This window comes from Thamnophis sirtalis, unplaced genomic scaffold (assembly GCF_051295495.1).
Source record: "Thamnophis sirtalis isolate CommonGarterSnake01/CBP01778 unplaced genomic scaffold, rThaSir2_p1.2 scaffold_8, whole genome shotgun sequence".
Taxonomy (NCBI): Eukaryota; Metazoa; Chordata; class Lepidosauria; order Squamata; family Natricidae; genus Thamnophis; species Thamnophis sirtalis.
The window spans coordinates 8,678,227-8,703,425 of NW_028261388.1; the positions used below are offsets into that span (position 1 = coordinate 8,678,227).

General features: G+C 41.7%; 1 protein-coding gene across 1 annotated transcript in view; it reads left to right on the top strand.

The window, feature by feature from the left end:
- Window positions 1-25,199, top strand: part of TMEM135 (transmembrane protein 135) — a 177,313-nt gene that overhangs the window by 55,438 nt on the left and 96,676 nt on the right. The window contains exon 5 of the mRNA XM_087721069.1: window positions 11,916-11,981. Within this exon, the coding sequence (XP_087577195.1) occupies window positions 11,916-11,981 (66 nt within the window). The remainder of the gene's footprint in view (window positions 1-11,915; window positions 11,982-25,199) is intronic.

Genomic DNA, 25,199 nt, shown 5'->3' on the forward strand with positions numbered 1-25,199 from the left:
GAGTCTTTTAACATGTGGCTTCAATTCATCTCTTAATCAGAATGTGGAAGTCATTACCACGACATCTGAAACTGAGGTAGCAATAAAAAATTATCACAAACAAGACAGCAGACACAAATTATTTTGTGTTTATTAATGGGTGGCCTTTTTGGAAACTTCCCCCTCATCTTAATTGATTCCAGATATATATATATATATATATATATTTAAAAAAAAGAAATTGTTTTGATGGATATTCCACCCATGTTAAATTTGAGCTGCCTCAGTGGGAATAAAGTTGTCAGCCATTAACGTCTGTCTTCAAAGATTTTGGTGATGATAATCAGGCTGGTGGGTTTACCAGAGACTGTTTTCAAAACAAACAGACTGACTTGCTGCTTTTCTTCTCCAGTACATTGTTTTGCTTTTGTTTCCCCCCACCAACAACAGATCAGTTTTGCGGGATGAGAGAACTAGAGTTAAATCAGATCAACTGGGAATAGATGACAGGGAGTCCTCGATTTATGACAAATTTTCTCTTTCTAGGCACGACAGTTGTTAATAGCACTTAGCAATAGCACTTAGACTTATATACCGCTTTTCAGTGCTTTGCAGCCCTCTCTGAGCGGTTTATAGAATCAGCCTGTTGCCCCCAACAATCTGGGTCCTCTTTTACCCACCTCGGAAAGATGGAAGGCTGAGTCAACCTTGAGCCTGGTGGGATTTGAACTGCCAAATTGCAGGCAGCCAGCAGTCAGCAGAAGTAGCCTGCAGTACTGCATTTTAACCACTGCACTGTGTTTCATTAAATGCTCCATTTTATGACCTTTCTTGCCACAGTTGCTTTGTTACCATAGTCTTTTTTTTTGTATTTTGCATTTTCAGATGCCTTATGGATAATTGATAAAATATTGTTATTTATCACAGAATAGCTCATGTGTAGCGAGTTCTACTAAGTCTGCCTTAGAAAAAAGCCAAGTTCTTTTTTTAAAAAAATTCTTGTTTGATTTTTTTTAAAAACGGAAGAAAAAGAGCAAGTAAAAAGAGAAAAGGGGGAAAAAAGTGATGTAGAAATATAATATTAGTTAGTGGGCAAAGGAGATCCCTAAGATTGTACAGTTCTCATTGTCATTGATAATGATTAAGCTTAAAAGACAAAGCATGTTAATTTTAACAATATAAGAAACGATTTGAATTCCTGAGCTAAGTGCTGAAATCTTCATTTTCTTTTGGTTAAAAATACAAAAGAAAAAAACTTGTTAAAACATGATGGATAAATATTTAGTTTACAACTTCCCCTTCGTTGTACATTCTGGCTGATGTACAATATTTATAAACCATTATTTTATGAAAGAAAAACCAGAAAGTCCAGTTGCCTCTTGAAAAAGCACATTTGGGACATTATTTTCTGTGTGTATTTCTAATTTTACTTCTTTAGTTACTATTTCCTCTTTAAAACCATATTCTACATATTTATATTTGATTTGTGTATAATATATAGAATATATGGAAGCTATTATTGTTTAAATTTGATTAAACGTCTGAATATAGGTTTTGTTCTTTTTCATTTTGCCATTACTGGATATTCTCCTAGTTTAAGTTCCCAGTATAGTATCATTGTTAACATATCTCTTCTTTCAATTTTGTGCTAACTTTATCCATGCAGCTGTGAACATAAATCTTAGTAATTGGTGATATTTTTTGTTAGTATGTTTTGGAATTATGCCTAATGGGAAGCATTGTGGTTTTATATGAAATTTGATTTCTAAAATTCTTCGAATAGTGCTGTGTGTTTCTTTCCAGAATTTTGAGGGTTTTTTTTACATGTCTAAAAAATGTTAAAATGTTCCTTCTGTCTCATTGCATTGATTTCTCTATAATTTGGCTCTCTTGACAACTAATCTCATTGCATTTATTTCTATATAATTTGGCTTCCTTGACGATTATTGGTGGAATTGTGTACCAGCTATAGAATGTTTTGTACATCTTCCTTCTTGAGTTCCAACCTGCAGTGGGCTTAATAGATTTCTTCCGTAATTTTTCCCACTGTTGTGTTATGAGTGTTTCTTTAAATTTTGCATCCAAGTTATTATAAAATTTATAATTTGTTCCCTCTGTGTTGCATATCTGAGATGGCTGCCCAGTCTCTTCTTAAAAACCTCCAGTGATGCAGCATCTGGAACTTCTGGGGGGAAGCCGAGGTGGCGCAGAGCCGAGGTGGCGCAGTGATTAGGGTGCAGTACTGCAGGCCACTTCAGCTGACTGTTATCTGCAGTTCAGCGGTTCTAATCTCACCCGCTCAAGGTTGACTCAGCCTTCCATCCTTCCGAGGTGGGTGAAATGAGGACCCAGACTGTGGGGGTGATATGCTGACTCTGTAAACCGCTTAGAGAGGGCTGAAAGCCCTATGGAGCGGTATATAAGTCTAACTGCTATTGCTATTGCTAAGCCGCTCCGCTGATCATTTGTTCTCACTGACAGTAAATTAGTTGTTAATTCTTGGTTGGATTTCTGTTTGTTAAGGTGCATCCATTACTTCTCATCTTGTTTTCAGGTACTTGGGAGAATAGATTGATCCTCTCCCCTTTGTGTCAGCCTCTCAAATATTGGAAGACCTGCTATCATGCCACCTCTTCCTTTCATGAACTAGATATATACCCAATTCCTTCAACCGTTCTTCATATGTTTTAGCCTCCAGCTCGTTAATCACCTTTGCTGCTCCTTTCTGCACTTTTTCCAAGTCTCGGCATCTTTTTTGCATCACAGCCACCACAACTGGAAACAGTACTCCAAGTGTGGTCTTACCAAAGCAGTATAAAGTGATATTAACACTTCACCTGATAGCAGTAGCATTTAGACTTAACGGTATAAACCACTTCACAGTGCTTTCTTTACAGCCCTCTCTAAGCGGTTTGTAGAGTCAGCATATTGTCCCCAACAATCTGTGACCTGATAATATCCCACTGTTAATGAAGTCTAGAACTGTGTTGACTTTTTTTGGCACCTGCCACACACTGCTCGGTCATACTTAAGTGATGACTACGACTTTTAGGCAGGGATGTGGTGGCTCAGTGGCTAAGACGCTGAGCTTGTCAATCAGAAAGATTGGCAGTTCAGTGGTTCGAATCCCTAGTGCCGTGAAACGGAGTGAGCTCCTGTTACTTGTCCCAGTTTCTCCCAACCTAGCAGTTCGAAAGCATGTAAAAATGCAAGTAGAAAAATAGGGACCACCTTTGGTGGGAAGGGAACAGCGTTCTGTGCGCCTTCGGCGTTTAGTTATGCCGGCCTAATGACTATGGAGATGTCTTCGGACAGTGCTGACTTTTCGGCTTTAAAACGGAGATGAGCACCGCCCCCTAGAGTCGGGAACATCTAGCAGATGTGTGCAAGGGGAACCTTTACCTTTAGGACTCCTAGATACCTCTCACGGTTACTGCTGTTGAGCAGGTACCAACTATTCTATATGTGGTCATTTACTTTTTCTTGCCTAACTTTTTATTTATGCAAGCCATATATAGAAGTTTAGGAAAGAGAATGTTAATCAGTTTAGTGTGCATTACATTTATTATTCTGTGTCATATGTATAATGAACAGAGCAATGTTCAGTGATGTAAAATTCCTACCGCATTTAAAACATTTGCAAATACTTGAAATATTTTCATGGAATTTTTCAGTGTTTGTTCTTCTAAGCCTTGCTATAAAGCCCAGTAGATTAAATTAAAAAAAAAAGAGGTCAGTTTTTCAAATAGGAAACACTTCTATAACATAGGAATGGGTTGCCCGACCTTTTAACTATTTTACCCAATTGATTGTAAATCTTTAGTTTCACTTTGAAGGTACTCCAAAGTAAATATTGCACCCGCTAGTTCTATATCAGATTACACGCATCCTTTGTCAGAAATGATTCAGTTCTAATTAGCCATCAGTCTAGACAGAAGGCAGCAGAAACTCCAAGAAACGTGAAATAATTTAAAGTTTTCTTGTTCTGCTTCTGATTAATTTGGAGGCTTTGTGAGGCATATGACTATTTAAAAAAAAGCTTCATTGGTCACCCAAATTGGATGCAATTGGTAACCCTTATTGTGTACTGTGAAGTTGTAGTAAATCACTGGTAGTTGGACAAGATGCATATTTTTGCAGTTTGAATTCGTATATACGGTAAATGACCTGATTGACTGAGAACCTATCTAGAAAGTTGTAAAACTGGTCGCAGCTCTCTTAACCGTCTTGCTTAACAACAGAAATTCTGGTCCCAACTGGGATTGTAAATCAAGGACTACTTGTTTTTACTTTTGCCCTTCGTTTGTTTGTTTGTTTTCTTCCTTCTTGGAAACAAATGTGCATCTCTCATAGATACAGTATATATTACGTTCCTATAGTTTATTTATCTAATCGATTTATGTTTCCATCCATTTTATATATGTGACTTATGGAACATAAGATACAAACGATATGGAAGCCTGACTATTTCAACTGCTGATACTTTTTGTGTGTGAAACGTCCTTCAAATTATAATTTCTAGTTATTTATTTGTTTTTAAAGAACTTCCCCAGTTTTGCATTCCATTTGGAAAAGTCTCAACTTCCAATCTTTCCTTATCCTGATGTCAGATTATAACTTATAACATGTTGTGTCTTTGAGAGCTGTTGTGTTAGCTTTTTAAAAAAAATATATTCTCAGATAATAGAATTAGAGGTTATAATGAGTTTGGAGATACTTGATTGAATTCATGCCATGCCTGATAGGAATCTGATCTCAACCAAATAATTGGCATACTGTCTTGAAAAATAATTGGCGTGCTGTTTAAATGGAATGCAGAAACATTACACTGTCACCTGTTGGCATTTTGCATCTGGTATTTAATGAAGCAAAATGCAACCCTAGGTGAAAAATCCATTTCTATTGGATTTAATTACTGCTTATTTGGCTAATGACTTGGGCTGGGGCCAGGAATGCATAATACGCACGAATCTTTTGGACTTGTGTGTGTTGTTTAAATTTAATGATGCTCTTTAGTGGAAGGGCGAGAATTGGACGATCTGGCTCCTATCCAAAATTTTTAACCAAAATTGTGATTACAGTTGTCCTTAAGACCACATTAAATCTCTCCCTGGTTTTCTTTGCAAGACATGTTGACAATTATTTGAAAGGTAGAACAAGTATTTTTCTGACATTTGTAGGCATGAGGAATGGTGTTGGCTAATACTGGAAAACATAGTGTATGCCTCAATATATTGTTGAATTAATTAATGCCTAAAACAATATGCGACCAGCCCAGAATGGAAATGGAAATAGGCTGGTCGCACAGCAAGAAGAACTGAGATTTGAGATGTTTATTTATATACCGCCCTTTTCCCTGGGGGGACTCAGGGCGGCTTACAACTCGAAAAGGGGGGGGGAAACAAACATTTAACACGTAGGACAGTACGTCATTAAAAAAAAACACAACATTCATACCATTCGGGTGGGTTACAGTCTTTAGCCCCAGGCCTGATGGGATAGCCAGATTTTGAGGGCTGTGCGGAAGGTCTGGAGGGTGGTGAGGGTACGAATCTCCACGGGGAGATCGTTCCATAGGGTCGGAGCTGCCACTGAGAAGGCTCTCCTCCACGTGGTTGCCAGTCGACATTGACCGGCAGATGGGACTCGGAGGAGGCCTAATCTATGGGATCTAATAGGTCGAGTGGAGGTGATTGGCAGTAAGCGGTCTCTCAAGAACTGATGGCAGATGGGCCAAAGCAGTCATAGAATGGATTCCACTTGATTAAAACGTGTCCATGAAAGAGACCTGATGAGCCGCGGTGGCATAGTGGTTAAAATGCAGTACTGTAGGCTACTTCTGCTGACTGCCGGCTGCCTGCAATTTGGCAGTTCAAATCTCATCAGGCTCAAGGTTGACTCATCCTTCCATCCTTCCCAGGTGGGTAAAATGAGGAACCAGATTGTTGGGGGCAAGAGGCTGTAAAGAGGGCTGTAAAATACTGTGAAGTGGCATATAGCTTGTTTTGCTATTGCTAAAACAAGATGGAGTGATGACATCAGCAAGTATTGTGGGTCGAATTGGCAAAAAAAAAACAAAAAAAAAACCTCAGGACCGTATAGGTTGGAAATCTATAGGTTGGGAACATGTGGAAGAGGCCTTCATCCTGCAGTAGATAGACAAGGGCCAGAATGATGATGATGGTTATGGATATTTATTATATGTATTCTACAGTGCATTATCTTTATATCAGGGAGCTCCAACCTTGGCCACTTCAAGGCTTGTGGATTTCAACTCCCAGAATTCCCCAGCCAACATGACCAGCTGGGGAATTCTGGGAGTTGAAGTCCACAAGTTTTAAAGTGGCCAAGGTTGGAGACCCCTGCTTTATATAACACAGGACACAGTTCTCACGGAGATTTCCTGCTACTTTCCCATAATCTCATGCTTTCTTTCACAGTAAGGAACAGTTCTGCTTCCCTTTATTTTGCCGAGGTGGGGGATGACCCAAATTAGTTTAGATTTAGGTGCTGGATGAAAACGATTTACAGGCAATCGCTGCTTTTAGGGAATTGTTTTGCAATATTTTGTTTTAAATAATCTCATTTGAGGTTATTCACTATTTATTTATTTGTATGTTTGTCAAACATGGACAAGGTAACAGGTATAAGTATGAACTTAAACATGGACAAATGAAGTAAATACAGATAAATGGGGACAGTAAGACAGGGGCCGTAGCAGAGGTGGGTTCCTACCAGTTCACACCAGTTCGGTAGAACCGGTTCGACAAATCTACCGAACCGGTTAGAAGAGGTTCCACCAGGAAGCAGGCCACACCTACAGAAGAGGTTCCAAACTTTTTTGAAACCCACCACTGACACACACACACACACAGACTCACACAGAGAGAGAAAGAGAAAGAGAAAGAAAGGAAGAAATAAATAAAGAAAAAAAGAAAAAAGAACGAAAAAGTGAGAGATGAAAGAAAAAAGGAAAAAGGGACAGAGAGACAAAAGGAAGGGGAGAGAGAGAGAGAGAGAGAGAGAGAGAGAGAGAGAGAGAGAGAGAGAGAGAGAGAGAACGAACACATGGCCGGCAAGCCACTCCCACCAGGTCACATGGCCAGCAAGCCACTCCCACAAAGGAGGCCACACCCACAGAGTAGGTTTGAAAGCATTTTGAAACCCACCACTGGACCGTAGGCACACTGGTGCGCTTATGGATGCCCCCTTTCAGGACCCCTTAGGAATGGGGTGAGGTCCACGGCAAACAGTTTGAGGTTGAAGCTGTGAGGGTTTGAGGATGTAACAACGGAGTCGGATAAAGCAGTGTTTTTCAACCTTTTTTGTGCAAAGGCACACTTTTTTCATGAAAAAAATCACGAGGCACACCACCATTAGAAAATGTTAAAAAAAATTAACTATGTGCCTATATTGACTATATATAAAGTGTTTTTCCCACGGCACACCTTACACTATGTCACAGCACACTAGTGTGCCACGGCACAGTGGTTGAAAAACACTGGGATAAAGCATTCCAGGCATTGACCACTCTGTTGCTGAAGTCGTATTTTCTGCAATCGAGTTTGGAGCGCTTTACCTTGAGTTTGTATCGATTGCTTGCCTGTATATTATTGAGGTTGAAGCTGAAGAAGTCGGTGACAGGTAGGACGTTGTAACAGACAATTTTGTGTACTGTGCTTAGTTCCGACCGCAGGCGACGCAGTTCCAGATTGACCAAGCCCAATATTTCGAGCCTGGTGGGCATAGGGAATTCTATTGTGTGTAGAGGAGTGGAGGACTCTTCTCGTGAAATACCTCTGGACCTGCTCAATCATATTAATGTCCGATATATAGTGCGGGCTCCAGGGGGAAAAACTGTTATTCGAGAATTGGTCTGGCAAAGGGTTTTGTATACGCTAATTAGCAATTCAGTGTTACCGGAGAAAAAACTTCGCAATAAGGTTAACAACTCTTAACATCTTTTTGGCAATGCTGTTACAGTGGGCTCTCGGGCTTAGATCGTTAGAGAGAAGTACCTCTAGGTCCTTGACAGGGTGAGGGTCGTCTGTTATATAATTATTGGTCATCCTTTTAGTTATAACTTCTATTTCATTGTAATTTTGATGTTCATTGGGGAATCTTGGGGGAAGGTGGATACAAATAATGTTAAAATTATTTTTGATGAGCAAAGTTGAAAAAAAATGCCTTTGGCAAATCTTTAAGATGGAACGGGACAATGTTTTAGGGCAGGGGTCGGCAAACTTAACCACTCAAAGAGCCATTTGGACCCGTTTCCCACAGAAAAGAAAACACTGGGAGCCACAAAGGTCCTAACTGGAAGCCCCCTGTTCAATTCTGGAGCTGACCGGAAGTTCAGTTCCCCACCATAGAGTCTCCTCCTAGTGCGGCATACTTTTTCCTCTACCTGTCATAACCAAAAGCCCTATCAATGGTGGAGAAAACTGGAAAACCCTCCCCTTGCCATAGAGTCTTCTCCTGGCACACTGTACTTCTCTCCCCCCCTCCGGAAGCTCCTCTCAAAATTTCAACCGGTGACAGAGCCGCAGCAGAGGGAGGAAAGAGCCACATGCGGCTCCAGAGCCGCAGTTTGCTGACCCCTGTTTTAGGGGAACTTTCTCATGTAATGGCACTCTTCCCAGGCACCTCTAGTATATGCTGTGAAGGGCAGACATTTCCCCCAAATGATACATCAGGAACTAAAGGAGCTGTCTCACTTGAAGAAAGAAATACTTTCTTCAACAGACATGCGCTTTTGAATTATGTCTTTCGAATTTGCTAGGGAAGACTATTTCTAACTTTTAAGCTCTTATGACTTAATTTTTTCCCCCTTGAAACAGATTTGCAGAATTGCCGCAAACTTGTGCCAGTGTATTATTATACTATTAACATTTGAAAGAGATTTTTAGGGATGTTCTATCTACTGCATGATTATTCCCAGGACCGTGTTTGTTCCCCCCCCCAATATTATTCTTTAAACCCAGTTACTCTTTATCTTTAATCTCTCCAACCCCTACATTCTATATATATATATATATATATATATATATATATATATATATATATTTAGATCTTCTCTCTTAAAATCCGTTCTTCCCATTTTTTGTAATGCAGCCACGTTTCTTTGCATACTGCCTTTCATTTGCCAGAAATTCCATCTTCTGTCTTATCTAATTACATAATCCTCTCTCTTTAAAAAAAAAAAAAAAAAAGCTAACTATTGAGATGTTTTGACTGTGATAAGCCTCCTTCCCCCCAAAAAAACTTTATTTTAAACAGAACACTTCAGAAATATACTTAATCTTCTTAGCATATGTGAATGGTGATTCTATCAAGAAGGCCACAGTTCTGGGCTCACCCAAGCTGTGAAACATCCTTTTATCTAAGGAGCTTTGACAACTGAGTTTTAGCTTTGCGAGTACAAGTATATTAAAGGAGTTCTCTTTTATCACTTGAAGAAGAAGGAAAGTTACATAGATCATTGGTTCTCAATAGAGACAAAGGAAGCTTTAGCAGTCTTGGCAGAATGCTCTATTTTGCCGAAGCATCTTCAAAATGCCCATAGGAAGAACTGATGAAAGAAATGGGTTTCGAAGAACACAAAAAGGCTGCATGAAGTTGTCACCCTTTTAATCTTCAAGGGAATGTAGAATTAAGTCTTGAGACTGGCTTGCAACTTCTGGTGGGTCTAAATGAGCAAATAAAGATCTCTGAGTAGGCAGATGGATTCTTTGCCCCCCATCTCACCCACGGTTGAAAGTACAAAGGAATAAAAATGCATTAAGAGTTCCTGAAACTTAGGAGATAAGATACACATGTAATCCTTTTTTTTTAAAAAAAAAAAAACCACTTTAAGCAAAAAAACAGGGTTATTATTATGCATTAAAAAAATATTTTCCTACGTATTTTAAACATTAACAAACCCACGGTATTCTTAAATATGAGTTTTTTGTAACTTCTAACCACTGAATTCTTTTGTATCATGATCAAAGCTGTGTTTTGTTTGACCATTCTCTGTAGTATTGTTTTCATTAGTGTTAGCAATGTTGAGAAAAGTATCATCTTTGTTTGGAAATTTTGAATTTTCTCTTTCACATTTGAACTTTGTGCTGAATTAGTAGCCAGGAGATAGATTTAAAGCTGGTTAGAAATGTAGTTAAGGGACGTGTTGGCTCAGTGGCTAAGACGCTGAGCTTGTCGATCAGAAAGATTGGCAGTCCGGCGGTTCGAATCCCTAGTGCTGCGTAACGGAGTGAGCTCCCGTTACTTGTCCCAGCTTCTCCCAACCTAGCAGTTCGAAAGCAGGTAAAAATGAAAGTAGAAAAATAGGAACCATCTTTGGTGGGAAGGTAACAGCGTTCTGTGCGCCTTTGGCATTTAGTCATGCCGGCCACATGACCACAGAGACATCTTCGGACAGCGCTGGCTCTTCAGCTTTGAAACGGAGATGAGCACCGGCCTCTAGAGTCAGGAACGACCAGCACATATGTGCGAGGGGAACCTTTACCTTTTTAAATGTAATTAATTTATTTCAAGAGGTTTAGGTTCTTCTACCTGGCACACAAATGACACTTGGAGGCTCACAATACAAAAACAATGATAAACAATTGCAACTAAACAATGCACAAAAAATGAATTATGTCCACTTTCCCCCAAAGTCTGGGGGAATATTCAAGGCTCCCTGGAGTATCCTTGGTATTGCAGCTACATGATTCTATGGGGGAATCTCATTTCACAGAATAGGCTCTACACGAGGGACAATACAGTCTTGGGTCCTGATAGGGGGCATTGGTTAATCAAAGGGACCCAAAGTGTGCCACCTTGCCAGTTCTTGCTGAATGGGTAGAAACTATGAGAAGTGGCTGATTCCTCAAGTAACCTAGTTCTATGCCATGTAGGGCTTCATAGCAGCTCCTGAAAGCACACCAGCAGCTAATGCAGCTTGTGAAACAGTGATGCCACATGGGCATACTGCGGCATGTCTACCATGTCCATCAATCATCTGTGCCTTTTGATTCTGGACCATGGGAAGTTTACTGAGTAGGCTTCCCATGGAGAGTGCATGGCAATAGTTGAGCAGAAAGATTAGGGCAAGTGTGAGTAGCTGAAAGGCCTGCTGATCTATGACAGGGTGTAGCTGTCACAGAAAATGAAGCCTTGTGAAGGCTTCATTGGCCATAGATGGCAGGTAGTTTTTCAATAGGAGCTGTGAATCCCTACTGCCCATTAGTCTTCAATGGGAAAAGCTATTTCATCTAAGGTTAAAGGTGGGAAATCCCTGGGTCTGGGGCGAGAAGATCAGTGGTATGTTTCACATTTTGTTACCACCGGTTTGCTGTGCATGCACCTGGCCTTCCACGCATGCACTTTGCTCACACGTGCGCCCCTATGCATGCGCCCGGCCTAAAAAAACATGCCTAAATAGGACAGCATAGAGCTGGGGTGGGCGGGCTGGCCCACCGACGATTTCCGCTACCAGTTTGGATGAACCAGTCTGAATCGGCTGAATACCACCTCTGGAGGGGATGTTGAGCTGATACCAAAGCCACTTGGCCTTGGAGGGATTTTTGTGGGTTTACGGATTGAAATGCATTTTTATTCTTGACAACCCTTGTACCATCCACTCCATCATGTCAAACACAAGGCCCCGGGGCGTATCCGGCCCATGGGGTGCTTAGATCTGGCCCGCAGGGCCGCCCTGGAAACAGTGAAGGACTGGCTTGTGATCCCTCTGCCAGTGAAAATGGAGCATGGTATAAATATTATAGTAGTATGAATAGTAAGGGTTTTTACCAAATTGTTTATTAAAAGAGGAAACCCCATTGAATTCCACAGTATGGTGTTTTTTAAAAAATAAATAAATAAATGCCCTGTGAACGTTGTAATTTGAAAAAACAGAACACTTTATTTCAAATATTCTCTCTTTTTGCCTGCAGGCCACAGAAACACTATTCCGCATGGGAGTATCAAGAGGAATAATTACTCCGTTAAGACATGGAGAGGTAAAACTTTTCCCTCCCTGCATGTGTGGTGTGGGTTTTTAAAAGTGAACGGGTGAAGCAGGTTGATGAGGGTTGATGGAAGTATCTGAACAATGAAAGTAGAAGCATTCTTACGATCATCATCTCTGCCATTAATTGGTAGTTCAAGGGGGTGAGTGTTATCCTTGTATAGATTATTTTAAAAAGACAAAAACGGCACCCTCTTAAGAACTTAAGGATAGGACTGCTTGATCAGGCCTCTCTGTCAGAACTGCCACCTCCTGCCTGCTCTTTGCAATCACTTCGGTACCAGTCTGCCATGAACACTGGATGTGTCGGTGAGAGAGGGAGCGCTTGGGGCAGTGGTGGGTTCTGGATCCCGTCGCAACCAGTATGCTGCGATGGGGCTGGGTGTCCACCACATGCACGTATGCATGCACACCAGGGGTGGGTTTCTCGCCCCGTTCCAACCGGTTCAGTTGGAATGAGGCCGGCGGCGTCCTCGCGCATGCATGCGGCGCGCGCGTGCACGCACACGGCACACGCATGCGTACTAGCGTCTGCGCGATGCTCCAGCTGCTCCTGGAGGATCGCGCAGGCGCTGTATGCGTTCTGCGCATGCGTGGAAGCGCAGAATTCGTAAAAACCGGGTAAGGAGCAGGCGCGGGTGTGCGGGCGGGCGCGGGGGGGGGGGGGGCTTTGCCGTTCCCGGAAGTTACTTACTTCTGGGTTCGGCGACCAACTGGATCGCAGGGACCGGTGCGAACTGATTGAAACCCACCCCTGATGCACACCCACCACCCACAACACTCCAGCTGCTCGGTGGAGCGTCACCCAGATGCCGTACGCTCCATGCACGTGCGCAAATGGCCTGGTTGGGACAAATATAGATAAGAAGGGCAGGCGGGCAGGTGGGCCCTCTGAAGCACCATACTCCCAGCAGGCACCAGTACGCCCGTACTGGTGCGTACCGGCCATAACCCACCATTGGCTTGGGGGCACTTGGGGGGCAGAGGGAAAGTTAAGTAAGTGAAAGTGCCTATCCGAGACGGTGTTTCGAGGTTGCTCCATGATGAGAAGAATGTTGCTGCGAGCCAGCCTACAATCAGAGTGGCCATTTCTAAAGCATCTTCTTTGAAATTGATGTGGGGGACGAGGACAGACAACACCAGCAATGGGAAGTGCCTTTCGCTTGGCGTTTTGCCACGCAAATTTCAGTTCTGGCTTTGCACTACTGTATTTCACTTGGCTTCCTGTAAATCATATATTTCTCAACCCAACAGTGCTAAAGATTGTTTTTTTTACTTAGACGCCTAAGTTGGGGCAAGCCTGGCGCTTTCTGATTCCAATAAATATTTTTCTGGTTGCTCATAAGTCAGAGAGAGATATATTCCTCTCCTGCCATTGTTTCTGCAGCAAACATTTGGAGGGATATTATCCCCCCTCCTCAAGATAAATATGGAAATTTCAAAAGTAATAGCCCTTGATTCGCTAGTTCCGTGTGGATTTAGTCATTCCCTTTTTCATCTATCTCTAACACACGCACACACACAATCACACACAAAGTGCACACAGTCTTGTATTAACATTGCCAGTGGGAGAGGATTAAACCCACTTAAAATGATCGTTCCTCCCGATACGTTAAAGCGGTCGTTTGAGTGCATACTAAATAAAGAACAGCAAGGCTGATCTTGAAGTAATAACCGATCTTCACTTTGCGCTACAATGAGCCGAATTTGGAAGAAAATAGCACTCAAACCAAGCGAGTCCGTAAGGGCTCTTCAAACCTGGGCACGTTTCCAGCATCAGATGGATGTGTGGAGTTTTATAACACCGCACATTTTCTTTCCCTTGTGTTCCTTCTCTCATCTTTTCCGTACGCTGGGATAATCCAGTTTCTTCGTCTCCCTGGCTGTATTTCTTTTAGCAAGCTTTCCCTATAAGGAGTCATCTTTTACACCTAATGCGGGGTTGTTTGCTCCTTTCTGCGTGGATTATGGGATTATTGACAAGGTTTTGGCACGGGGTGTGGAAAGGGGGCTGCCAAGCGTCATTCATCTAAGCCAGGCAGATAATTCTTGGAATGGCAATCTTGTTCAACAACATCTACTGGAGAATGAAAAATTACTTCAGGACATGTTACAGCCCTGGAGTTGACGGATCTCCAAGAAGTCTAATCGCACCAGGGGAGATAATGAAATTTAAGAATATAATTGACCTCATGGCTCAGCGCATTTCTCCCCTCTTCCCTACTAAAGTATTTTCACTGGGAATCCAGTGGTTTAGGCAGCAGGCTAGAAACCAGGAGACGATGAGTTCTGGTCCTTCCTTTGTCATTAAAGCCGGTTGAGGGACTTTGGACCAATCACTCCCTCTCTTAGCTCAACCCACCTCAAAGGGTGATTGTTGTACGGAAAATAGAAGGAGGAAGGAGCATTCGTTATTTTTTTTTTCACCGCTTTGAGTTCTTTATAAAAATAATAATAATAAAGGCCAGATTTTTTTAAAAAAACTTTTAAAAAAAGGCTCCATTCTGGAAAATATTTGTAGATTCTGAGGTCACTTGTTTTTCCCCCCCTCTGGCTGTTAGAGATCTCAATGGAATCTGGTTGGTTTTCTGATGGTTTTGTCAGTCTTCAAGAAAACTTAAGAGCCCAGCCTCATCCAAAAGATAGAGGAGGCAACCAGAGCCGTGATGGCGAAACTATGGCGTGCGTGCCAGAGGTGGCATGCTAGCGCTCTCTCTGTGGGCATGCGAGCCGTCGCCCCAGTTCAGCTCTGATGCGCACGTGCCTATCGCCAGCCAGCTGGACTGTGGGTCTCTGCTGAACATGCACGGTGGGCGGGGCATGTGCGTTGGGCTGCGTGCACATGCATGGGAGGAGGGTCCCATGCGGGGGTGCGTGCATGCGTGCATGTGTGGGGGCACATATGCGGGGCGCATGCACATTGCATTTTGGGGGTTCGGGCGCTCTTTGGGCACGGTGCGGAAAAGGTAGCCATCACTGAACTTGTGGCTCAGCTCTACTGGACTTAATTCTTACTAACATGAAGTTTTCCTTCAGGGCAGTGTGACTGTCTTTTTTCATGCTCCAGTTTTCTTCTTTTTTTAAAAAAAAAGCTTTTTCACTTCCTTTTTGATGGTCATCAAGGGAATGTGAAAGAGAAAAGAATATAAATTGGTGTTTGTCATCAAGAAGGATGGGTTCATCTCATAAGTGATCTTTTACATGAGGCGCAAGAAAGCTGGACATAATTCTGCAGACAACACTTCAGGGATTCTATTTTGGCGGACAAAGGCTATTGTGTTTCCTGTCCCAAATGGTAAAAATTTCAGGGGGGGGGAATTAAAAAGGGACAGGAACCATATAGCAATAGCAATAGCAGTAGACTTATATACCGCTTCATAGGCCTTTCAGACCTCTCTAAGCGGTTTACAGAGAGTCAGCATATTGCCCCCAACAATCTGGGTCCTCATTTTACCCACCTCGGAAGGATGGAAGGCTGAGTCAACCCTGAGCCGGTGAGATTTGAACCGGTGACCTGCTGATCTAGCAGGAGCCTGCAGTGCTGCATTTAACCACTGCGCCACCTTGGCTCTCGTACTTACAGTACTTGTACAGTACTTACAGTACTTGTTGCTAAGTGAAGGTTCCCTTATTTATTTATAAGAGCAGCCATAAGCTTTCTTGATCTCCCGAAGGCCCCGAAGTAACAAATCCTGACATACTAGGTATCTTCCTTCCTTCCTTCCTTCCTTCCTTCCTTCCTTCCTTCCTTCCTTCCTTCCTTCCTTCCTTCCAAGAGCCAAGGTGGCGCAGTGGTTAAATGCAGCACTGCAGGCTACTGCTAGATCAGCAGGTCAGCGGTTCAAATCTCACCGGCTCAGGGTTGACTCAGCCTTCCATCCTTCCGAGGTGGGTAAAATGAGGACCCAGATTGTTGGGGGCAATATGCTGACTCTCTGTAAACCGCTTAGAGAGTGCTGAAAGCCCTATGAAGCGGTATATAAGTCTACTGCTATTGCTATTGCTATTGCTATTGCTTCCTTCCTTCCTTCCTTCCTTCCTTCCTTCCTTCCTTCCTTCCTTCCTTCCTTCCTTCCTTCCTTCCCCTCTCCCCCTCCTTTTTTCTTTCTCTCTCTCCTCTCTTTCTGTCTGTCTGTCTCTTAATTTCTCTTTCTTTCTTTGCTGACTCTCTGTAAACCGCTTAGAGAGTGCTGAAAGCCCTATGAAGCGGTATATAAGTCTACTGCTATTGCTATTGCTATTGCTATTGCTATTGCTATTGCTTCCTTCTTTCTTTCTTTCTTTCTTTCTTCCTTCCTTCCTTCCTTCCTTCCTTCCTTTCATTGTTTCTTTCTTTCTCTTTCTCTTTCTTTCTGTCGGTCTTTATTCTTTCTTTCTGTCTGTCTTTTTCTCTTTTTAATTTCTGTCTTTCTTTCTGTCTTTCTTTCTGTCTCTCTTTCTGTCTCTCTCTCTATTTTTCTTTCTTTCTTTCTTTCTTTCTTTCTTTCTTTCTTTCTTTCTTTCTTTCTTTCTTTCTTTCTTTCTTTCTTTCTTTCTTTCTTTCTTTCTTTCCTGCAAGAAGGTCAGTGTATTTGCTATAAATGGATAGGTCTTTCTGTTAAACAATAACAACCTCAATAGTTTTCCAGTTCATTGGCTAGAAAAGGAGCAGGGCAAAACTGGAAGGTATAAGGTATCCCTAAGAAGAGTGCAAGTTGACCGTTGATGGAGGGAGTGGTACTTGGTTGCTGGGATAAGCAAAAGTCTGTTTTCCCAAACACTGAAGTTGACTTCCAGAATCTTCCCATTATCTTCTCGAAGGGGACACCACTCTCTGTTTTCTAGAATCAGCACCCAATTCTGTCTTGTGTTAGCATGATGGGCTCACAACACATCTTAAAATGCCACCGTCTTCAGCCTGCGTGGAGCGGAGATGAGTCTGGTTTATATCTTGGCTACAGCTGATAGCCAGGTTTCCCTTGCTGCCTATCTCTGTTGTTAATGAAAACTCTTAATAGCTTTGGCACTGGTACCCGGATCAGATTGCTTGGGGCACTGGGAGGTGGCCAGAGTTGATGCTTTATTTCAGCAGCTATTTTGTGAATGAGTTTCTGCCAAATCCTAGAACAGGTATCTGTGCTTTGGGACTCTGTAACGTCCCCTACAAAGGCATTAACTCACCTCACGGGCAGACTGATTTTTAAAAAAAAGGCCTCACCTGGTCAGTCACCCCGATTCTCGCATAATTCTCCTGGGTTCAAACCTAACATACAGCTTGAACTTTCTTCTTCTTCTTCTCTGTTTCCAAAATGTCCTTCGGCAGATTTATTGGTCAGCAAGAGAAGCAAGTTCAGATAATTGCAAGGGCACCCTACTTTAATGGTTATCTTGCAGTAACAATTAAAGGTTTCAACTTTTGAACTGGCAACTACCTGAGCAAGAGAAAATTATGCATTTTCTCCTGATGAAAAAAAAACAGGGGGCATCATGGCTCAGCAATTAAAGATGCTGAGCTTGTCAGTTGGAAAGTTGACAGTCGGGGTTCGAGACCCAAGCAGTGTGCGATGGGTTGCGTTCCCATTCCTTGCTCCTGCCCACTTAGCAGTTCGAAAGCATGCAAATGCGAGTAGATAAATAGGTACCACTTCTGTAAGGAAGGTAACAGTGTTACATGCGCCTTTGATATATAGCCATTCTGGCCACATAAGTGTGGAAAATGTCTTTGGACAATGCTGATTCCTTCAGCCAAGAAATGGAGATAAACACTGTGCCCTAGATTCAGACACAACTGGACGGGGGAAATCTTTACCTTTTACCTGATGAAAACAGAGGATCAGACTTAGAAGTACATGGGGAAACTTGGAAACATAAATAAACCTTCAGGGTAGAAGTATCTCAATTCCTTGTCTAAATGTCTCCTCATATAATAAATTCAGATATTAACATGCATCTTCTAAGAACGTTATTCTGCCTGACAGATTCTCCCAGGAAAAGGACCACGTAGTTTTGAAAATCTTTCCAAGCCAGAATCTTCTTTGTTGTTAGTTGTGAAGTCGTGTCCAACCCATCATGATGACCCCAAGGACAACATTCCTCCAGGCCTTCCTGTCCTGTACCATCCTCTGGAGTCCATTTAAGCTCATGCCGACTGTTTAGGTGACTCCATCCATCCACCTCATTCTCTGTTGTCCCTTTCTTCTTTTGCCCTCAATCTTTCCCACTATTAGGCTCTTCTCCAGTGAGTCCTTCCTTCTCATTAGGTGGCCAAAGTATTTGAGTTTCCTCTTCAGGATCAAGCCTTCTAAAGAGCAGTCAGGGTTGATCTCCTCTAGGACCGGATGGATGGCCTTACAGTCCAAGGGACTCGCAGGAGTCTTCTCCAGCACCAGAGTTCAAAGGCCTCCATTCTTTGGCGCTCAGCCTTTCTTATGGTCCAACCTTCACAGCCATCCATTGCAACTGGGAAAACCATCGCCTTGACTATGCACACTTTTATTGGCAGGGTGATGTCTCTGCTTTTTAGTATGCTTAGAATCTAACAACCCTATTTACTATGTTTAGAATCTTAACAACCCTATTTGAAAGTTGCAGATGGGAATGTTGTCTGTCATTCTTTTAACACTTTTAAAACCTCACCACCAATTAATGCCATTTCGTATTGAGCGGAGTTGAAGAAGACATCGAAATCTAAAAGTGCTTAAACTGCAACACATTTTTTTTCAAACCGTTTTTGGTATCAATATATTCCTTTTTCTGTCTCTTCTCTTCAAAAACCGGGAGAGGAATGTGAAGAAGGATTCATGCAGTTTAAACAGAGCTGTGGCAAACTAGGTACATGCTGATGATGTACCCTCAGAGAAAAAAAGAATTTTTTAAATCATGTGAGTTGACAGCATTAGAATCCCAAATGGGAACAAATCGCAGTGCGCATTTCAGTTGTGCGATTGAAAATGAGAAGATTGCCACTATTGTGAAAGGGATATAGGACTGTATTTGAGTATGTGTAGAAGAGAGTGAAGAATTAAAAAGTGTGACTAATTCATTTCCAGTTTAGAGGGAAGAAAATAAGAATCAAATACCGAAACTGTTACTACTTCTGAAATGTCTATGGTGTTGTCCTTAATTCCAGTCTTAATGCATTTTAAGTCATGGACAGAGATAGTAAAATTAAAAACACTCATAAATTAAGTCATGCTTTATAGAGACCACTTCCTAGAAATAAATATACATGTCACCCCATCCCATCCTAAGAAGCTAACCAGATAATCTTGGGCAAATGACTACGTTAAATTCATTTAGTGCATTTTTAATTCAACTCTTACTTCAAAGGGTTAGTGTAGATTTAAAAGGTCTGCATTCCATGGTCAAAAGGTTGAACATAAATGTAAAAAAAAAAAATGCCTAGGATTTTGGTGCATATAAATGAAAATATGAGTTTCTTTTTACGTGATGCATGATATTAAAAGGACAATGATGATGCATTACTTTTAAACAAGTTGTGCATTCTTTTGGGAAGGAGGTGATTCTTGATAGTGTTGAATTATTATAATGTTTCTTATTTTTAATTTTTGAATTGTACTTGAGAAAGCATACTGTGCTTGAGAAAAAACTCTTTCTGTTCTGTCCGAAGCAGATAATGAAAGTATCTTAAAAGCTGATTCTAATTTAAACTTTTCAAGTATCTTACTCTCTCTTTCTCTCTCTCTTTCACCTCCCTCCCTCCTTCCCTCTTTCTTTTTCTTTCTTTTTTCTTTTTCTCTCTCCCTCCTTTCTTTCTTTCTTTTTTTCCCTCTCTTCCTCCTTCCCTCAATCTCTCTCTTTTTCTTCTTCTTTTTCTTTCTCTCTCTCTAGCTTCAGGACATGGCAGGCCCTAGTTACAGGCATATTACAGAGTTAAATGGTGATGTGATCCTAGATATCCGATCTCTTCACCCTTCTCCTTCACATCACAAAGATACCATTATTTCCATGGGTTCAAAAGTTCTGTTCTCACGGGTAGCTCATCATCTCTAATTTCATTGCTGTTGTCTGACTACTTTGTTGTGATAATTTGTGGAGAAGATAACAATTTTCATTATGCATTTACTTTTTCTTTATCCTGCAATTTTTTAATGGTTATATTAACAATCTATTGCCTAAGAATTGATAAATCTTTTTTTTTAAAGAGAAATGTGGTAGTTTAGGAACACAACCTTATGAGGTACAATATTTTTTTCCCCTTTCAAAGTCGAACATTCACGGAAAGCTAAGCACTATAAAGAATGCTTGATCAGACTATGAAAATAATAATACTTTCACAGACATCAGTAATACTGTTAATGTTCTTGAAAGTGCTGTGCTCTTTTAATTCTAAAATTTTGTTTGTTCTTACAGCGTTAAAATTGCAAATCTAAAACGATTCAAGCATATAGTGTAAAATCCCTTTTAATTGCAAATATTTTCACTGCTGGGTACTATTGTAAATTTTGGATTTTCTTGGCATAATCACTTAGGTACCTAATTGGGTCAAACTGCCACTCAATGGCTAGATTTATTGTTGGAGCATAACTGCAAACCTTTAATAGAAATAGAATAGCAGAGTTGGAAGGGACCTTGGAGGTCTTCTAGTTCAGGGGTCTCCAACCTTGGCAACTTTAAGCCTAGAGGACTTCAACTTCTAGAATTCCCCAGCCAGCTGGGAATGGAGAGTTGAAGTCCTCCAGGCTTAAAGTTGCCAAGGTTGGAGACCTGTGTTCTAGCCCACCCCCTGCTTAGGCAGGAAACCCTACACCACTTCAGACAAATGGTTATCCAACATCTTCTTAAAAACTTCCAGTGTTGGGGCTTTCACAACTTCTGGAGGCAAGCTGTTCCACTGACTAATTGTTCTAACTGTCAGGAATTTTCTCCTTAGTTCTAAGTTGCTTCTCTCCTTGATTAGTTTCCACCCATTGCTTCTTGTCCTGCTCTCAGGTGCTTTGGAGAATAGCTTGACTCCCTGTTCTTTGTGGCAACCCCTGAGATATTGGAAGACTGCTATCATGTCTCCCCTAGTCCTTCTTTCTATTAAACTAGACATACCCAGTTCCTGCAACTGTTCTTTGTATATTTTATCCTCCAGTCCCCTAATCATCTTTGTCGCTCTTTTCTGTACTCTTTCTAGAGTCTCCACATCTTTTTTTTACATCGTGGCGACCAAAAAGGTGTAGATTAGACAGAAAAAAACCCCTAGGAATATTATTTTTCAAGATTAATGTCTTCTCCCATGTGAATTGAAAACCGCCATGAAGGGTTGAGGAAGCTATCTCCCACAGGGTAATAAAACAGCCTTAGTGAATATTTAAATATACTTACCTAGTCTCTAGCTTCTATTTTTCCATCAGGCTGGCCTGCCTCAAGATATACAGTTGTGTTATGGGCCTACCACAGAGCACAGAGTACTACACTTACTACAAACACAACAAGCTACAACAGTAGCTTCAAGCACCACAGTGGCTTGAAGTAAGGCAGCAATTGAATTCCATAAACCACCTAGTTGACATTTCATTTTGAAATAGCACAGGTAATTAGTACCTATTAAGATTATTTGTATTTTTTATAAGCCAGCTGAAAGGCTTTCTCTTCTCAGCCCTTCCTATTGCAGCATCTACCTGTTGGCCTTCTGGGATAAACCCGATAGGAATTACAAAGAGATGAGCTAATTCTACTTTATTGCAAAGCTACATTGACAGAATTTGCAAGCATGAAAAGTAGAGGTAGTCCTCCTCTTACAATCACAACGGAGCCTGGAATTCCTCCCCCCCCCCTTCTTCCATTTCCTTTATGCCGAAGAAACTAGGAAAAGTTCCTTCCGAGCCTCTTGCTACACCCATTATCCAGCTGGCAACTATGCTGTCTCTTATCTATCCATTCCCTTGGCAACACCTCTTGGCTAGTCTTTCCCACATACCGACACACTCTGTGTGTTCCTTGGGACTCTCTCTCTCTCCTTTCTGAATATACAGGTAGTCCTCGAGTTACAACCACATTTTCTGTTGTTAAATGACAAATTTGTTAGCAGTGAGTCTTACCCCGTTTTACGACTTCCGTTGCCACATTTGCTAAGCGAATCACTGCGGTTGTTAAATTGGTAACATGGTTGTTAAGTGAATCTGGCTTCCCCATTGACTTTGCTTGTCAGCAAATCGCAAAAGGGGATCCCAGGACCCCGAAACGCTGCAACGGTCATAAATATGAAGCAGTTGCCGAGCATCTGGATTTTGATCACATGATCATAGGGGTGCTACAAAGGTCCTAACTCTGAACAAACGGTCATAAGTAACCTTTTTTTCAGTGCCTTTGAATGGTCACTAAGCGAACTGTTGAAAACGGAGGACTATCTGTGTTGTCTCTGTGTTCTATGATTTCTTTCTCTCGTTTTAAAGTATAACTCACATTTTGCTGGTGGTATCTGGGTGTATCTTATCCTGGATGATGCAGCAAGAACTTCCTTCTTCTATTGCCTTGCTGGGACTTTCAATTGGACAGCTTCCCATCCTCTTAAATCTGGAGAAGACTAAACTTTTTATTTATCTACTTGATTTGAAGGGACGCAGTGGCTCAGTGGCTAAGACACTGAGCTTATCGATCAGAAAGGTCGGCAGTTCAGCGGTTCGAATCCCTAGCGCCACGTAATGGAGTGAGCTCCCGTTACTTGTCCCAGCTTCTGCCAACCTAGCAGTTCGAAAGCATGTAAAAATGCAAGTAGAAAAATAGGAACCACCTTTGGTGGGAAGGTAACAGCGTTCCATGCACCTTTGGCATTTAGTTATGCCAGCCACATGACCATAGAGACGTCTTTGGACAGCGCTGGCTCTTCGGCTTTGAAACGGAGATGAGCACCACCCCCTAGAGTCAGGAACGACTAGCACATATGTGTGAGGGTTCACCTTTACCTTACATGATTTGACCTCCTTTTTCATCTTTCTTTGTTTTGAAGACAGCTTCTTGTCTATTGAACTCTCGGAGAAATATTACACAAAGCTTTTCATTGATAGCATTGGAAGAACGGTTGATCGTTTTTCATTGTTGAGGCAAGTAGTTCAAACTTCTGTGATGTTTTCATCCAAGTCAATAATAAGAAAACGACACAAGGCTGGGACCCTTGCTCTTGTTTGATGAAGAACTGTTGTCGAGCATTCTTCAAATACTTTTTCCAAGCCAGCTATGATCTTTCTAATCGATGACCATTCTTTATAGGCCTAATTAGCTTGCTCATCAGAATGCCATTCGAATACCACTTTATACTCATGACTGCAAAAATGTTGTAGGCTGGAAATCCTTTTGAGGAGCTCATTTCAAACCCTTATGTTTTTTTGACAACTTGCTGGAGCAGCCTGCGTGGTTTGCATTCCACCTGTCCAATAAAGCCAAGAAATAATGAGACGTTAATTGGCAGATGTGGAGTTACAAGTCTGTGTTGGTTCTGAGAATGGAAACTCTTGGCTTCTCCTTCCTGCAGAAAAAGCTGCTGAAAGTATTTCTTTGGGATGTGAATAAATTCATCATTGGATCTATGTGCTGGGAAATGCGGTGACCCCAAACACTGAAGTTGGAAGTAAATATATCTGAATGCTCTAGGGATTTAAGCTTGCAACAAACTTGGTCATCTGCAAGTACTCAGCAGATTTGTATGTCAACATTTGGTTCTCCCCCCACCTCCCCAAAATAAAACAAAATAAATAAAACCCGTGTCCACTCTCAGAGCATTAAAATAGTATTAAAGACTCTCATAAAGAATCAGATATAGAATGGAATTATTTATTGGCCAATTGTGATTGGACACAGAAGGAATTTGTCTTCAGTGCATAAGCTCTCAGTGTACATAAAAGAATACATTCATCAAGAATCATAAGGTATAACACTTAATGATAGTGATAGGGTACAAATTAGCAATCAAATCGTACTAGGAAACAATCAATATAAATCGTAAGGATACAAGCAACAAAGTCATACAGTCATAAGTGGAAGGAGATGGGTGATAGGAACGATGAGAAGATTAATAGTAATAGTGATGCAGACTTAGTAAATAGTTTGACACTACTGAGGGAATTATTTGTTTAGCAGAGTGATGGCGTTCGGGAAAAAGCTGTCTTTGTGTCTAATTGTTCTGGTGTGCAGTGCCCTATAGCATCACTTTGAGGGTAGGAGTTGATACAATTTATGTCCAGGATGTGAGGGGTCTGTAGTTATTTTCACAGCCTTCTTTTTGACTCGTGCAGTGTACAGGTCCTCAATTGAAGGCAGGTTGATAGCCTCCCGGAGTCCTCCGGGATTGGGCGGCCTATAAATCGAATAAATGAAATAAATGAAATGAATTATCTTTTTCTGCAGTTCTAATTATCCTCTGAAGTCTTGTGTCTGTCTTGTTGGATAATATTGTTGTAATTGTGCTCAGTATTGTCTACACAGGGAAGGCAACCTGGTACCTACTGCTTTAAAAAACCCTTGATTGTCTCTCTTAAGTGGGGCTAACAGGAATGAAGTCTAAAACATCTCTAGACACACCAATTACGTTCGTGTCAGGCTTCCAAGTAGCACATCCATCGCAGTCAAAACTCCAAGGCGTGCATATTCCTCAAAGTATATATATATTTATTAGGCATGTCACATTGGCACATCTGGGGAAACCCGAACACTAAACACCCCTTGGGTTTCTCCCTAATTAAAAGTAGGGTTTTCCTTTCCCTGCCGTGTAGTCCATCACATGGTCCAATCAGGTCACAGTCCAAGTTGGTCCCAGATCCCACCTCCTCGCACCCTGGTGAGAAAGTCTTTGGTTCTCAGAGGGAAGAATTTTATGACAGCTACAACCCCCCCTCCCGGCTATCTCTACCTCCCCCCTCCTGTTCCCACCAGTCGACTCATCTCCGCTATGGCAGCCCCGAAGATGCCAGGGAGAAAATGGCTCCAGGGTTGACACTATAGTTAGTCAACAACGGATAGCCAATTTGGTGTAATGGTTAAATGCGCCTGCCTTGAAACTGGGAGATCATGATTTCTAGTCCTGCCCTGAACCTGAAGCCAGCTGAGTGACTTTGGGCACCTCCTAGTAGAAGATGTTAATTGCAAACCATTCTCAAACCATACCCAAGAATATTCCAAGGATTTGCTCAGGCAATTGCTAGGAATGACTCAAATTCACCCCATCCCCAAATTAACAATGGTTGGTAGAAACCTCCTCAAGATTTAAGACCTGCAAACTTTTGATGGT